At 41.8% G+C, this 17584-nt stretch overlaps 1 protein-coding gene across 6 annotated transcripts in view; it reads left to right on the top strand.

The window, feature by feature from the left end:
• Positions 1-17584, top strand: part of LOC126281295 (probable protein phosphatase 2C T23F11.1) — a 56031-nt gene that overhangs the window by 38197 nt on the left and 250 nt on the right. For all 6 annotated transcript variants that reach the window (XM_049980125.1, XM_049980124.1, XM_049980123.1 and 3 more), the window contains 3 exons: positions 1100-1325; positions 2964-3055; positions 15516-17584. The exon at positions 15516-17584 is cut by the window's right edge and continues 250 nt beyond it. In XM_049980125.1, the coding sequence (XP_049836082.1) occupies positions 1100-1325; positions 2964-3055; positions 15516-15743 (546 nt within the window). In that variant the 3' untranslated portion in view covers positions 15744-17584. The remainder of the gene's footprint in view (positions 1-1099; positions 1326-2963; positions 3056-15515) is intronic.

Raw genomic sequence — 17584 nt, 5'->3', positions numbered from 1 at the left:
AGGTGCAGTGGTTAACAGACTGGACTCTCACGAGGGCAACAGTTGAAATCCCCGTCTGACAATCCAGATTTAGGTTTTCCGTGCTTCCCCTAATTCGTTTCAGGCAAATGCCAGGATGGTTTCTTTCAAAACGGCATGGCCAACTTCTTTTCATAATCTGAGCTTCTTTCCTTCTTGGATTGCCTCCTGTCGAGGGGATGTTAAACTGTACATCTTCTTTCCTTCCTTCCTTCCTTCCTTCTGGATTAAATTCCAAACCTTTCCACAGTGTTGCATGAAGTGATGGCATGTAGCACTTTTGATAATGATCCACCCGTCAGATAGGCACGTTAGGCTCGACAACCTCCTTGATGCTATTAGAGATGAGCAAGCTCTGTAGGTGCCAGATTTCACCCTCACTCTTCCTTTCGTCCATAACAGCACAGACCCAATACTGGACTGTTCAAGCACTATTCAGTTATCCACATGACACGTGTACAAACTTGACACTTCATAACAGGTCAGAGTAAGGCAACAGCAGTCCACCTCCACTAGAACCCTGCCTAGGATGATAGTGTAAGATTCCTGCATGTGCTACCGTAGGCTCATTCTGTGTGTATGGGAATACTTTGATATTGGAATCTTTATCCATTGCTAAATAGGCCATTAAATAATTATTCACTTTGCTGTTCAGAAATGATTTATTGACACGTTTCAGGCTCTGCCCTTCATCAGTAACATTAAAAATACAGTGTATGGAATCACGTGCATCGGTATCAGGACAAAGGTGATGCACATGACTTCATAGTCTGTAGGAAGACTTTATTCTTATTTTTGATATTTCTGATGATCAGAGCCCCAAACACATCAATAAATCATTTCTTAATAGCAAAGTGGATAATTAGCAGCCTATTCAGCAGTGGATGAAGAATCAAGTTTACATGATGGTCACATGCCTCCTACGTGACTTCGTGTTGTACCTTAATTTTGAAGTCAGATAAAATCAACTATAATGTGCTGCTACATCGTTCCTGAACATACACCATTTCCCTTTTTTCTCTTTTTCTTTAACAGTGTCACATTTGTAATAATTTAACGGTTTTTCTCTTGGAACTTGCAGGCAAATGTTGGTGATTCTCGAGCTGTGGCTTGTATAGCAGGACATGTAGAACCACTTTCACAAGATCACAAGCCTAACAATGAGGCTGAATGTCGGCGAATTGTGGCAGCAGGGGGATATGTAGAGTTCAACCGTGTCAATGGCAATCTTGCATTATCACGTGCTCTGGGAGACTTTAACTTTAAAAGGAACAACAGAAAATCAGCAGAGGAACAAATGGTAACTGGTGAGTGCTTTTCCAATATTCCTTTAATAATATGTTACGTCTCATTCCTCTTTTTCTATGTGTAAAGGTAGGCCTATCACTTAGAGAAGAGCTGAATAAATGACTTTGTGAGAATTAACATAAGAGAATATGGAAACAAGCAGCTGTGCTTATTCTTATGAAACATAGTGAGCAGTCTGATACTGATATCTGCATAAATAGATGCATTTTTAAATTCTGAATTATTGATCTTATTTTTTATATTATTATTATGTATGTTTGCCAGACCATAATGTTTCCGTGACATTAAATTTTCTTCTCATTTCTTCACATGCTTGTGTTCAGCAAATAAGAAGTATAAAGTTTTTATTTATAGACGTTTACTGATAGAATGCGGGAACTATCAGCACTGCCATTTTTCTCAGAATTAAAAATAATTTGTGTAGATGAAGGATAAGTTATTGAAATTATGACAGGACTCAGACAAGGAGATGGGTTGCCCCCTAACCTGTTCAACTCTGTCCTAGAGAAGATCATACGTGAGACCTTCCAAGAGAACAAAGGGATTGAAATCAAAGGAGAGAGATTGGCTTATGTAGCCTTTGCAGACGAGATCTGTTTACTCTCTAAGTCTGAAGAGGAATTGGAGCAAATTACCAAAACACTAAAGGCTGTCAGCAAATTTGGGCTAAACATAAACAAAGCCAAGACAGAGTGCCTCGTTATGGCGCATGGTCAGACTGCTGGTCATCTACAATCACTGCAGGTGGGAGACCAGTCCTACAAGAGTGCATGAATTCAAATACCTAGGGGCACTTTTCACTGAGAACTCGTCATCTGAAGCAGACATCAATGCCATAATATAAGCAGGAAACCGATCTTATCGCAGCGTAGCACAACTGCTTTGGTCCAGATATCTCTCCAGACAGTTAAAGATTCGACTGTACAAAACCCTGATTCAGCCTGTTGTTCTATATGGCTGTGAGACATGGAGTATCCAGAAACAGGACTTCCATAAGCTCCTCATTTTTGAGAGAAAAGTGCTTCAGTTGATCTATGGTCCAGTTCTGGATGCAGACACGAGAATGGAGGATCAGATACAACCGAGAGCTTGAGGAACTATACCAGCAGCAGGAACTGTCAAAGTCAAACGAATGCAGTGGGTTGGCCATGTGGCCCGAATGGAGGATCAAAGATGGCCTCGGAAGCTCCTGTATTTCACACCTACAGGAAAGAGACCCCCAGGGAAACCCAAGAAGTGTTGGAGGAATGGCCTCCATGAAGATTTAAACCAAGCATCAATAGATGTGGACAGATGGCGGATAGCAGCATTGGACAGAATACAATGTAGGGGGAAACTTGTAGAAGTGTGAGGTCCGCTGGGCCTGATCACGGAGGAGGAGGAGGAGGAGGAGAAGTTAATATTTTGCTAAAGATACAATGCTGTTATGTAAGGAATAGGGTATTCAAAAAGGCTATAGATATTGCATAAGTATTTACTTGTGCATATTCACCAAATGCTGTTGGAGCTAGTATATTCTGGTTTTCTTATTGTAATTAGATGAATTATATGATAGTTATAGCATATTGACATTTTTTATACAATTGCTCATCAGAACACCAGGAAACACGCTATTAATTACTTCATATATTTTTCAGCTTTTCCTGATGTGGAGATACGTGACATCACAACCGAATGGGAATTCATTGTAATTGCTTGTGATGGAATCTGGGATGTTATGACTAATGAGGTAAGCTCTTCTGCACTGCATTGATCACTGATGTAAGGTGGGAATATCTGATTGTTATAGCCATTCAGTATACTCAGAGTCGAAGGTTTTTTCCCTCTAGAATTCAATTTAACAGTGAATTATGTAAATATTCTGCATTGATTTGTTTTAAATTATACACTCATTCGGTGTGTATGTGTGACAGAATTGGCCGCACATTCTGGTACACAAACATGGGTGGCAGCGGTAAAAAAAAGAACAATGTTCTCATTATGAACAGCTCGTAATCATTCATATTCTCCATCACCACCTGAATAAGGCGTGCAGTGATAGTCATGGATGTTTCTCCTGTTTGTTTGTGGGTGTGACAGTTCAAAGAAGGAAGAACAACAAACCAAGACAGTCCACCCTCACACTAGCCGGTCTGATGACATGATTGGACAAGTGGAAAAGTTGTTTTAGGGTTCGATGAATGACTGTGGAACACACAACATCCAAAGCTGTCATTTCTGTGAGATATGTGCATGCACTCGTGCTCGAAGATATGAAAATGTGGTTGTCAAGATTGCTGACTGAAGACAGTAAGGCTGTGGCGTATTGGCAGGTAATGTTGTCAAGTGACAATGGTGTAAGTGAGACTTCTTTCATCGAATGTGACAGTGGGATGAGACCTGGATGCTTTTTCCAAATGCTGAAATGGAGTGCCAGCCAATTTGGTGGAAGCATACACAGCTACGGCAATATTTTGAGTAAGTGCCAGCACTGAAAAAAATGATGATGGCTTGTTCTCCGAAAGTGATGGTGTAATCCTTACTTATTGCGTTCTGAAGGGCACTATGGTGACAAATGCATCCTATCAATACATTTCAAAGAAGCTCTTCCCAGTGTTGCATGAAAGGAGACGGAAAAGGTTGCACGTATGCTCTTTCACCAAGAAAATGCACCAGCGCATTGGGGGAATGGCGACACTACCGTTTCTTTGTGACAACAACTTTGAAGTGATTTCTCATGCACTCTAATCACCAGACCTTGACTACTAGTGACTTTTAACTGTTTCCAGTTATGAAAGATACTCTCCGTGGTCACACATTTACTAACTGTGCTGCAATTGTACAAGCGATTTTTGTTTTTTTCTCCAGGGATCAAACCAGACTCCTAAAGAAACATTCGCAGTGCTCGTGGAATCATAGCGTCAATTTTGAGTAACGTGTGTGGCTGCAGGGAAATTACCCCAAGAAATGACACAAGTTTCACAGTTTTTGTGTGATGTTTGTGAGGAAAAACTCTGAGGTGCTATAACTTGAATGCACCTTGTAGCGTAAAGTAATTAAGAATGCTCCACTGACAGCAAAACTGAAAAAGAGCTGCAGTGAAACAAAGTGAGTGGTTGAAAGTCTTGCAATGGACAGATGTGCAGAATTGATGTACGAGAGTAATATCAAGAGGACAAAGCATCATATTTTGTAAGAGTATTTGGGGAATCAGAAGGTCTGCACACTCTTGTTATAATAGGCACCTGAGAAGAATGCCTGCCGCAGGGAACTTAGTAAATGGGGAATCAGTCCTGCCCCTTTCTCCCTTTGGTCATGCAACTGCTTATGGTCTATGTGACTGGATGTCTTAAAAATATTGCTTTACTGGTAGACATTGTCAACCATGCCTTTTGTTGTTGGCCTCTTATGGTCTGCCAATGTTGTTTGTTTTATATAAAGCAAGAGTAAAAAAGAAGAAAACTGTAGTGAAATGTGTATGCAAACATCACATACACATTATGAACAAGAAACACAAGAGAAAACCTTACCATTGGTGATAATTCAATTGAATAAAACAAAACGTGTAATGTACAAAAAAAACTTTTCAGTTGTTGCATGCGCAATACCAATATTAAAATTATTGATACAGGAACTACCAATAGAATATCTGTGCATGGTGAATTTTGCTTGTTTTACAAGGGATGATCAACAGACTGGCTGTTTTTCACAAATGTTTATTACTCCAGTTCAATCTTAACATGACCTTTTTCAAAGTACTTCTCTCTTATTTTCAAAGTAGTCCTCTCATACTTAAATGCAATTTTGTAACGTTTCTGCCAGTACTCTTAAAGTGTGATCCAGGCCATTCTCTGTCAGGCCCTTGGGAATCGCCTCACTTTTTTTGAGCAGTGCTTCAGAATTCTCAAATTGATTACTTCGTAGCTTTGCCTTAAGTGATGGGAATAAAAAAATCACAGTATGCAAGATCAGGGCAGTTAGGTGGAACAGTACACAGGTAATGATGAATTGAGCCAGAAACTGTGTTACTTGTCTTGCAGTTTGACACCAAATACTTTGTGATGATGAAGTCTCCACCCAGTCCGAGAAAGTTCTGGTCATTTCCTGCAATGTGTTGTCACAGTTTAGCCAACACTAACGTGTGGTATACTACTGTAACAGTGGTTCCAGGGGGAACTACACGCTGATAAATCATTCCTTGCAGACAAAAAATGTGATCACCATCACTTTTGCTCCAGATGAAACATCTTTTGCCATTTTGCTGTTGGCGAGCAATGTGATTTCCATCCTGTACTGGCTCATTTTCCTTCAGGATAATAATAATGCAGCCATGAGTCGTCACTGGTGGTGATTGATCCCAGAAACATATCCCCTCAATTAGGATCGGCCAAGAGATGCAGTAACTCGTGACTTGTCTCAATTTGCACAGCTTTTTATTCAGGTGCCACATATCAATAAATTTGGCACCCAGTGGACACAAACCTGTCATATGGAGATGATCATGCATAAATGTAAAGCTGCTGTGTTGGTGTTTTGGTGTTGGTGTTGACTTCAATCACAGCAGAATCTGAAACACCGGGCCCACCTTGCTTAACATAGATAAGTTGACCACCTTTGAAATCCTTGAACAACTTAACACTGTTGCACGAGGTAATGCATCTTCACTGTATGCTTGCTGCAGCTTTTTGTAAGTTTCAATGGCTATATGGTTAAAATGAAGGCAGAATTTTATTCTGTCATAATGCTCCTCTTGTCCCATTTTGTTTGGTATGCAAAATGAAAAGAGCGTCTACAAAAAAGGGGCATTACTATGAACACTTTAATATGAGAGTGCTGCTGTCTATGGACATTATAAATGAAAACCCACTTTTTTCAGATATTCATGATACAGATTGGAAACCATGATGAAAGCTACAGGAAAGAAATCAGTCTGTCTTTGTTGGTCAGCCCTCATATTTTGGAGGTATAAGTGCACTGAAGAGACGATATGATGTAATATACTCACATTACTTGGAAGTCAGTCTCAATTACACAGTTGATGCAACAATATTTATGAAACTGCATTTAGAATGGCACATACTGTTGTCTCTGGAGTACATGATCTTGGTCACAAAGGTATCATTCATTAGGAACTAGGCCAGAAGCTGATTTCTCGGTTGAGTACTAAATTGTTCATGCTTGAGAATTCGTGCAATTCTGTGTGAGTACCAAGATCAACAGTATCATCACACCTCTGAGCCTACACCTTTCCATAAATTGAAGAGAATGTGTGGCTTTTCACCAGTAAAGAATTTGAAGTCTTTAATCATCCTTTTACATTCACCAAATTTGTGTCCAGCAGATTTTCAGTTGTTTCGAGAAGTTAACTAAAAGTGAAAGGAGGACACCAGTACAAAAACAACAACGGAAGAAGCAATAAATAAAAAACGAAAAAATTGGCTTTCTCAATATGACCTGTATATAAAAAAAAAACTGTCCTTAGTGAGATGTTGATGATAACGAAGAGTGGGATGAATGAATGACAAGCAAACAGATTCTAAGTAGAGGCGAAGTTATAGGCAAAGATGATGCTGTAATGTAGCAGAGACAGGTGAGGTGGCAATTAAGTGCAACAGAACCAAATGTCAGATCACCAGCCATGTAGCTATATTTATTTAGGCAGCTGAAATAGCTGTTGGTCAGCATATTCAAGTGAGAAAATACAGGTGATGCTATCTTAGCAATTCCAGTGCTTCAAAGGTAATATTGCCACCTATCAGCCATCGAAACCCATTTCTTTATTGTTGGACTGGTATAATTAGGCTTGCGTGGACAGAAGCACTGTGGCCAGTGCTTTGGGTGGCAGAGTGTAGATAGTAGTGGTGGCCCATTGTGTTTACTCACTGCTTATGGGCCCGTGCCCGAATTGCGTAGTGTGCTCCTGGGATGCGGTGATGTGGGTGGAGTGACAGTTTGTGGTTGTAGTAGGGCAAAAATAGCACTTTAGTGCAGCTCACCATCCACCAGATGAGAGCGACTTTCACTTTACACTTTATGGGTTGAGTTTCTGTATGGGATTCTTTGCAGTGTTCTCTGTCGCTGTGTTGTTCATGGAGTTGTTGATTCCTAAAATGTAGGATAGTACCAATGTGCCAGAACAGCTCACATTCATCACAGCTGGTACTGATTATATAAACACTAAGCCCACTGTGTCGTTCGTCACTGTTGGTGCTGCGTTGCCTCCTGTCGGTGGCGTTAGAGTTGCTATCTTGATAGTGGTGCTGATCCCGTAGGTAGCATCATTAGGGTAGACAAATCCAACTGAATAGATGGAGTTTGCTGAGTAGCAGGCTACAGCAGGAATGGTGATGGCAGAGATTGTGGAGGTGTTGGACAGTGCATAGTGTTAGTGTTAGTGTGTGTGTGTGTGTGTGTGTGTGTGTGTGTGTGTGTGTGTGTGTGTGTGTTGCGCACTATACTTGAAGGCATAGTGAGGGTGGTTGTTATATTCCTTGACTGTGAGCGTAAAGACAGCGGTAACTGTGAGCACTGTAGCGATGACAGCACCTGATGCTGTGGCGACATAGATGGGAGCAACGACGACGTCATAGCGTAGGGTGTTTGCTTGGCTATTGTAGCCCATGTAACCACTGGAGTGGGACAGGAAGGACACACAGCACAGCCCACCTCCATCTAACGAGTATCTCACACAAGGGGTTTAGGCCACAGGAGGGGTGACATAATTCTGTACGGCAATGGCCAGTGCCTCCACTCTGTACACTACTGTGATATATGTTGCCACACTATAACTTGAAGCAGCCTTCAGGGTAGAATCTGCAGAGTATGCAGTAAAATACTGACAACAGTGGGGGTGGTGGTGGTGGCTGCCACTGCCAGTGACGAGAGCTGCATCAGCAGAATCACTCGCGCATGTTTGTAGCTTGCCTGGGCATCCTAATTATCGTCTCCTGTTCCCGCAGTCGGTCGTCCATCTCTCAGAACGTCGGTCCCGGTCGAGTTGTACGATCGCTGTCTGCGTCAGAGAGCTTCTCTCCGGGCTTGGGGTTTTTCCTGCTCCATCTCCTTTCCGAGCCCCTCTGCATACACCCCCGTGTTGTGTGCCTTGCCTTTGCCTTCGGCTCGAATTGGCGCAGGGCCCGAAGGACTCAATCCCTGCGGAGGCCTTCTGCTGCCGCTTTTATTCCACCCTAGCCACGTATCAGGGCTTTGGTGTGTTTTACACTGACGAATCGATGGTTGCTGGTCGTGTCAGCTATGCTCTAACTGTAGGGGACCATTACGAACAATGATCCTTGCCGGCTGGCTGCAGCGTTTTCACTGCTGAGCTATATCCGCTCCTGCTCAGGTGAGTCCTTCGTTATCTGTAGCGACTCCCTGAGCAGTTTACGAGCTATCGACCAGTGTTTCCCTCGCTCTTGTCTGGTGAGGACTGTCCATGAGTCCCTCCATGCTCTTGCCAGTTAAGTGGTCTTTGTGTGGACCTCAGGCCATGTTGGGATACCTGGCAATGAAAATGTTGAGCGCCTGGCGAAAGAGGCCACCAGTAAACCATCTCTGGACATTTGCCTCCCGGAGACTGATTTGCGAGCCGCCTTACGCCTATGGTTTTAGACTGAGTTTTTAATGTGTTTCTCAGTGGTTGGCTCTCTCTCTCTCTCTCTCTCTCTCTCTCTCTCTCTCTCTCTCTCTCTGGTCGACCAACCACCGTCACTCTGTGATTTTAATTCATTTTGTCTGGTCTTTCTCAGTTTCTCCTGTCCTGTGTCGTCTGTCATCTGTTCCTTGTTCGCTTTTATTCTCTGTGGGTGTTTTTAAGTTTTGGAAAAAGGGACCGATGACCATAGCAGTCTGATCCCTTTAATCCCCCAAACCATCCAACCAACTTCCTGTTACACTGTCATTGCCATGTTGAGAGTGAGGGCAGACTACATTGCTGTGATGCAGAAGGCTCTGGAGAGTGGCAAATGCTGGTCAAAAACACTAGCTGCCATGTGTTGGTGGTAGTGTAATTGTAGACCGTGAAGGTAGTTTTTTTCTTGGAGGACAGCAGTCGGGCAGAGAGAGAGACATTGTCTGTGTTTGCCAGCCTCCACTCAACTTCTGTGTGAATAAACCTACACTTCTCTAAATGGCACCACAATCTCGTGTCCCGCATAGTTGTAAAGAGGGTTTGGGGAGTTTTGGAAATGCGCCTATTGGGAGACACCTGTGAGAGTTAGGTCATCTAAATAATTGGTGCATTCTGGAAAATGCCCTGTTAGCTACTTCAGGTTGTACATATATGATCCAAAAGGTGTATAAATTATAGTAATGTTATGCGAATCTTGATGTAAAGGCAGCTTCTAAAATGGATTCACTGGGTCAATATTTGAGAAGAATTGTGCTCCAGAAAGATTAGTAATATAAGGTGAGTATCTATTTGTGATTGTGCAGTGATTGTGGCCTCAAATCTCCAGATAGTGAACCATTTGTTTCGTATCATGAAAATCGGGGTAGCTCAGGCACTGGACCTCACAGGCTCGAGTACCACAGCCTTGTGATGACAGTAGAGTCCTTGTGTTACTATTTCACATAGGTTGGCTAGAAAAGGTCTACAGATCTGCATCTGGGTGGAGGGTGATGTGAGCCTTAAAGCCTGAGACACTTTCCAGATCTGATTTTAATATAGGTGTGAAGACAGTGCAGAGATTGTCCAGTTCGTGGAATGCCGCTGTCTCTCATATGAGCTGGACCTTAGGAGAGATAGAAAAACCCAAATAATGAAAATTAGTGTCAGACAAAAATGTTGGTATCAAAAGAATGTTTAATGATGAATTAGGTGATTGGCTACATGACCTGTTTGTTGGCCTCAGTGATAATGAACAGATCCAGAAGAGGGATGGAAATGTCAACGATAACTACCAAATGCCTAGAGGCTGGAGACAAGTTAAGACATCCTAGTTGAGCATCCATTGCTCGGTTTACCAGTGAAACTATGGCCCCATTGTTGTATTGAAAATGGACTTCAAGGGTGGAAATCCAAATAGTTGGGAACAGTGGTGGCTGGACAGCTGCACCTTCTTGTCCTGCCATGAGAGATTTGTTAACCAACTGGACTGTTTTGAACAAGTGTGTGATGCACAAGTTATCCTGCAGCAATGGACTGTGCAGTTTAACTCTACTGTGAACCTTTATATTCAGCATCTTTATCCAACAGTGATTCGGGTTCCCCACTTAGCACGGACATGTCAGTGGTATTAGGGCTGTGAGTGACCGTTGAAGGCCGCTGTTGTAAGTGGAGCCACTGCTAAGATAAGAGTGTCATTTGGCACGTCTTGGTGGCAATTGTTTGCTGCTGAGCCTGTGGCCTGGGCTGACGGCACAGCTCATTCATTGCTGTATGTATTGTGCAGCCGAGTTGACTTGGTTTGTTTCTGGTCTTGAGTGGCTCCTGAGTTGGAACTGTTGTATTGCTACCTCCCAGACATGTTAGTACTTCGATAACTTAGTTATTTCCCAGTAGTTTGGTGTACCCACTGGAGCAAGTGACAATAAACCGTTTCTACTCGCGCCACACAGGATAGAGGTCAGCTGAACTTCTATATTGTGGATAAAGGAGTCAGCATAAAAAGCGTTGTATCATGTGTTTGTGCAGGTGAAATCATATTTACAGCCTAGTCCTTGCAAATCATTTACTTACGAACAATATCATTGTCCGGGTTGTGGTATTGATGGAACTCTAGCCTGGAGTTGACCACATGTTACCCCTGGGAATAGTACTTAGTTAACAGCATGTGTATGTTTGTGAATGTGAGGGCAAATTGGTCTGACATTGGCACTGAATAGGCAGATTGTGTCTTGTAATGTGCATGACAAAAAAGTGACTGTTCCTGGCTTGCTAACACTAAATGCCCCTGTGCAACACTAGTGTTTGGGTTTGCTCTGTCTGTAATGTTGCTTGTTATTATGTGTGTTCCTGTGTGAAATGGAGTGGACAAGAAGCAAAATTTAGGAATTTGTCACACTCTGAGGGAGAGAAGTGTCTCTGGAATGTTTGAAGTCACAGTTATAAAACACATACACGTGACCCTACCAAAAAATAAAAAATAAATGCTGCATTGCTTCACACCGACAGCAGTGACAGATATAGGAAAATTTTAAGTATCTCATGTCTCAACACCACAGCAACAACATCGGAATTAGTTATCTGATTTTGGTAAGACTTGTGAGCATGTTAGTGAATCCTGCCATATGACAAGGTGGTGGTAGAAAAAAAAAGTGATGCTATGTATGAGGCAGAAATGAATGTATATATGTAGGAGGCTGCAGTCAGTGGTAAATGTGGCTGCTGTGGGGAGATAAACTGTAGATTCCCCTCTCACATTCACTGGACATGTCAGTGACACTGAGGCTAGAGTAGTTTTCTTTATTGAAAGTGGTATATGATCAGTTAAAATATCAGTTTAGGGCCAGAAATAGTCTGAAATATAAAGTTTAAAGGCTAAGTCAGGCTTCTAGTTTTTTTAATTTTTGGGGAGGGGGGGGGGATGTGGAAACCCCCACCCTCTTTCCATATTTGCCATATGATTACTGACAATCTCTTATCAAGGGTGGCATCTATGATGTAGTAACATAATTCGAACATTCAGCAGCTACCACGAGACACACAAATTTTAAAATCTGCCTCATAGTGGTTGCCCACAATCAGCACTAACTGCAGATTATGGTTCATAGCTAGCCTGAGAAGACAGCAATGTAACTGCCCGGTGCCCTTTTGGAGGTAACTGGGAGTACTGTGTTGACCTAGACAGTGCATATTTGTATCCATACAATAAATTTTATTTTTGAACTACAGTACAGACTCCCCAGCATGTGACAGACACACAGAGAAAGTGGGGCATAAAATGTGTAGAGGCTGCCATATACCAGTACTGTCTTAGGCTCAGTCAGACTGATCTTCCTTCTTGTGTCACTTCCTTTAGAACACAATCATTGTTGAAAGAGAATTTTCAATGGCTTTTTGTCTTGACAACACCTGGAGTCACAGTATTGGCTATTCTTTGTATGTGTGGACATCTATGACGTATAGTTAATAACTGTAGACACTATAATTTACTTTTCGTATTAATGTCAATTGTAACCAAAGGAATGTTGTGTATTCATGAAAGAATTTTAGTATTTTCAATTGTACGAAAATTATGGAAATGTTACCCAAGTTAGAATTGTTATTAATTTTGCATTGTCTTTTGCATCTCATTAATGGGTTGAATTTTGACTAGTTTGTAATTGCGTTTGGCAGAATCTTGTACATTTTTACCTTAATGTAGCCATCAACCCTTTTTATTCTGGTTTATATGCACAAATTTATGTCCTGGGTTGCTGTTCTTCTGCATATGTGTGACATTATTCCCTCAAACAATGTACAGGAAATAAATTACAAATATAAACACACGCTAAAAAAAGTTAATGGTTCCATTAAATCTTAAATACTAATTTCTCTCCCAGAAACTTGTTTCAGAAAGTATATTCTGAGTTTCTTCCATTTACCAGATCCATAAACAAGTGTTTTATGTGTATTGAAGAATGTGGTGTAAACTATCAAAATCCATTACAATGTTTCTAGACTGTTGGCTGTTTCCATCTTTTACAAGTGAAATAGTGTAAAAAAAAATGACAGTACAAACCAACAAAGCATATACTATCGTCTATAAAAAGTGGAACTTCTGGACTGGCCCTCTCAAATTTTGTGCATATTTATAGGATTTGAAGGTCAGTGCCCAGACATAAATTTCCTAAAGAAGTATGACTTGATTCTCAAAAAACTGAAAAAAAATTGCCTTTGAAGATTAGATTTCCTACCACGGTTCAGTACGAGAGTACGCTGAAAAATAATGCCGCCGAATTTTTTATTCTGTTCTCAATATTGTTTGAGGTATCACCTTTCAACAAATACTACTTGGCCGACTTGCCTGCTCCGCTGACGCAAATTGCAACCCTCTGCTTCTAGAAAGTGCCGAATTGTAGCACGTAACATGACGGTGTTCGGTGCAACTATGTTGGTGTGTGAGAAACAGCATGCTGTAACAGTGTTTAGAATTTACAAGAGTATGTCCACTCTTGTAGCACAATCTCCTTTGACATGACATGACATTACCAGAACACCTTTAAAAACTTCAGTTTCATCGGATTGAAGGAGTGCAAGCTGAGGTGGGTTGTAGTTCCGTCAACAGATTGAAACATTCTACAGTGAAGGTATCAGTAAACTTGTCTCCTGTTGGGTAAAATGTGTTTGTCACCAGGGTGACTGTTGAGAAATAAAGATGTAGAATGTTATTAACATTTGTTTCATTTAAAAAGCTTTGAATTTTCCCATAAACACTTTGGAGACAGTACTTCTTAGCTTGCCCCCATACAAAACCTTTGTAATGCATCAATAGTTCAGCATGTAACATTATCTGCTTGTAATCATAAAACCTCTGATGATGAATCTTGTTAGTGATGAACTGTTTTAAATTTTGTGTTTGTTAATAGACGGAAATGTTAATTTACAAATGTTAAACCATAATTTTTTGAAATAACATTTCTACTTTTAGTTATTATTTGTATGAAAAAGGGAGTATTCACAATAAATTAAAATTTGATACAAAAATACGGAGCATTAAACAGAAAAATAAATGCTATTTTATATTTCTGGAGATTATTAATGTATTGTTATTGATTTAAATAACTTTTTCATTTAACAAAAACGTGTTTTGCGTGTCTGTATCAAATTTTAATTTATTTTCATACACCCATTAATTAAAAATAAAAATGTTGTTTTTATTAAAAATTATGATTTAGTATTTGTTAATTAACATTTTCATTTTATAATGCATATGAAATTAAGCATAGTAAAAAAAGTATGCAAATAGCCAGCCTCAGACCAGTGACATTGTTCACAATCAAATTAAGCAATACATTGAGCTACTGATGAATTCGATAATTAAGTACAAATTCTCCCCCCCTCTCCCTCCCCCCTTCCTCCCTCCTCCCCCCTTCCTCCCTCCTCCCCCCTTCCTCCCTCCTCCCCCCTTCCTCCCTCCTCCCCCCTTCCTCCCTCCTCCCCCCTTCCTCCCTCCTCCCCCCTTCCTCCCTCCTCCCCCCTTCCTCCCTCCTCCTCCCTTCCTCCCTCCTCCCCCCTTCCTCCCCCCTTCCTCCCTCCTCCCCCCTTCCTCCCTCCTCCCCCCTTCCTCCCTCCTCCCCCCTTCCTCCCTCCTCCCCCCTTCCTCCCTCCTCCCCCCTTCCTCCCTCCTCCCCCCTTCCTCCCTCCTCCCCCCTTCCTCCCTCCTCCCCCCTTCCTCCCTCCTCCCCCCTTCCTCCCTCATCCCCCCTTCCTCCCTCATCCCCCCTTCCTCCCTCTTCCTCCCTCCTCCCCCCTTCCTCCCTCCTCCCCCTCCCTCCCCCTCCCTCCCCCTCCCTCCCCCTTCCTCCCTCCTCCCCCTTCCTCCCTCCTCCCCCCTTCCTCCCTCCTCCCCCCTTCCTCCCTCCTCCCCCCTTCCTCCCTCCTCCCCCCTTCCTCCCCCTTCCTCCCCCCTTCCTCCCTCCTCCCCCCTTCCTCCCCCTTCCTCCCCCCTTCCTCCCCCTTCCTCCCCCCTCCCTCCCCCTTCCTCCCCCCTCCCTCCCCCCTCCCTCCCCCTCCCTCCCCCTTCCTCCCCCCTCCCTCCCCCTTCCTCCCCCTTCCTCCCCCCTCCCTCCCTCCTCCCCCCTCCCTCCCTCCTCCCCCCTTCCTCCCTCCTCCCCCCTTCCTCCCTCCTCCCCCCTTCCTCCCTCCTCCCCCCTTCCTCCCTCCTCCCCCCCTTCCTCCCTCCTCCCCCCCTTCCTCCCTCCTCCCCCCATGTGTGTGTGTGTATGTGTGTGTGTGTGTGTGTGTGTGTCCTGCTTTAGGAAATTTATATCCAGACGCTAACCTTAATTTACTTTTAGTATGAAGAAAATCGGAGTGAACCATTCATAAGGTACCCTTGTAAGTAGAAACCGTGAGTTGGGCAGAGCAAAAGAAAATGGCACGATTAAATTTGGTTGAGGGATGGCGCTGCTGCTGCCTGAGCTGCGCTGGAGTTAGGAGTGCATATGTTAAAAATATTTGCAGAGTGGTTTCTAAAATTGTGGTAGAAATTTTTACTGTTTTCACATTGTTTTCTGTATTTTAAGGATTGAGAATAAGAAAAAGACTTTTATGTTGGGTTTTGTAGGAGGTGGTGGAATTTGTTCGAATGCGAGTGGGCACTGGAATGGAACCGGAAGACATCTGCCAAGACCTGATGATGCACTGCCTTTCTCCTGACTGCCTGATGGGTGGCCTAGGGTGTGACAACATGACAGTTGTCATTGTCTGCTTTCTGCATGAGATGCCTTACTCCAGCCTTTGTGATCACTGTGCTAAGCCGGTGCCTTTGACAGAGACTGGACTCCTTCAGTGATGACTAATTCCTGCCTCGTATTGTGCTTAAATGTGTATGGATTAAACAGTGAAGTTCCTTGAATAAGTGTTTGAACTTCAGGGTGATGCTTAATGCACTTGAACTGTCTAGATGAGTCTTAAGCAATTCAGTGCTTTGTGGGGATCAATAACTGTGCCTATTAAATCTGGTATGTGTACTATTGATATTTAACATTTATGCAGATTTTTTTTAATTCTCCTGATGTTTTTGTTTAGAGAGAATTAAGAATCATTGAAACTTTCATATGAAATGAGCTAAGTTGTAATAGTACCCAGCACATAGTGTTATGTGTAATGTTTTCTAGTCAGTCCTTCAGTTGTAAAACCAAGCCCTACAATAATTTCGTATTGTCAGTGTTTGTGCAGTGACAACAGCTACTGTTCTATAGACCTTGAGGCAAATGAAATAATGCAAGTTACTGGACCATGTTTTCTTGTCTGCAGCCACAACAAGCTGCACATTATTAACAACAGCAGAACTGTGCCATAGTAGGAGGAAGTGTAAAGGATATAAATTTATAATTGGCTATAATGTGTGAAAATTAAATTTTTATAGTGGTGTAAGTAAAATCATTGATTACTAGTTAAATAGGCTGTTTATTGTTAAATTATATGGTTAAGTTGTTTGTTTCACGACACTGGAACTTTTTAGATATGTTTAGCATCCAATTAGAATTTTTACAATAGTTCTCTGAAAAGTTAGGTAGTGAAGCTGCCTATTTAACTAAGGAGAAGTTTATTTGGCTAACACTTTCACCACAATGCAAGCAATATTTCCTTCCTCCTTTTGAAATTATCTTGGTTATCATCAATGTTAGTCCCGATCAAGTACACCATTCTAACCTACCATGAAAATTTAACACAACAGTAATTTTGAAAGAAGTAGAAGCTTTCAGTTCCTCTGGCTATGAAAGATCCACTTCATCTACCTGTACTTTATCACGGGTCTCAGTTCTTCAGAGTCATTGGAGCCTGAGGAGAGTTTGAAACAGAAATAGAGAGAAGTAATGTTTAGTTAAAGCTTTGAAAGGCTCAGATGGAAGAGCATTGCTCTCAAAAGCTAGGTGTCAAAGATTGAGAACTGGTGCAGTACACAATGTTACTGTGGCTATTCATTCCAGTGTAAATTGAGTTACATTTCATGAAGAAGATTCATCACTGTTTAATCTCTTTTCTGGTTTCAAGTATTTATTCAGGGAAACTAGTTAAACACAATTATCCTTCATTTCAGGGAGTTTTCCTGCAGAGAACTGAGATCTCACATTTGGGATGAGGGTAAGATCAAATGGTTCTGTGATTTCATTCTCTCTTTGTAGAGATGACTGCTCTAAGAGTCATACCTAGTGATCTGTGAGCAATGAAATTATCAGAAAATATTGAGAAATGTACATGTACACACTCTGTCTCCTACTACACATGGATTATTGTCAGTGTAGTAATGCTCCTCTCCTGTTGTTTTATGTTGAATAATGCAACCATTTTCACACTAATAGTTTCACTTTGTAACCTTCTCTTGTATGTGGCTTGTAGTTTCACTTCCACGTCTGTAATACTGTGAAGTTGCTCACAGACTGCAGCACTTCAAAATTTAGTAAAGTATGTGTCACATTTTACAGCAGACAAAGAAAACTGGTAGTTCATTATAACACTGTGAAAAAAGAATTGTTTCATTACTGATTTGGTTCTTTCCAGAATCAGAATATGAAACTATTTATTCATAGGCCTGCCATGAGAGTAATTAATGAACAGTTGTGATAGTAAATGCAGATTACCAAAGATAATTTTTCATTTGTTGCTCTAACTATATACCCACGACAGTAC

Source organism: Schistocerca gregaria, chromosome 7 (genome assembly GCF_023897955.1).
Source record: "Schistocerca gregaria isolate iqSchGreg1 chromosome 7, iqSchGreg1.2, whole genome shotgun sequence".
NCBI lineage: Eukaryota > Metazoa > Arthropoda > Insecta > Orthoptera > Acrididae > Schistocerca > Schistocerca gregaria.
This window is presented reverse-complemented; position numbering and strand designations above follow the sequence as displayed.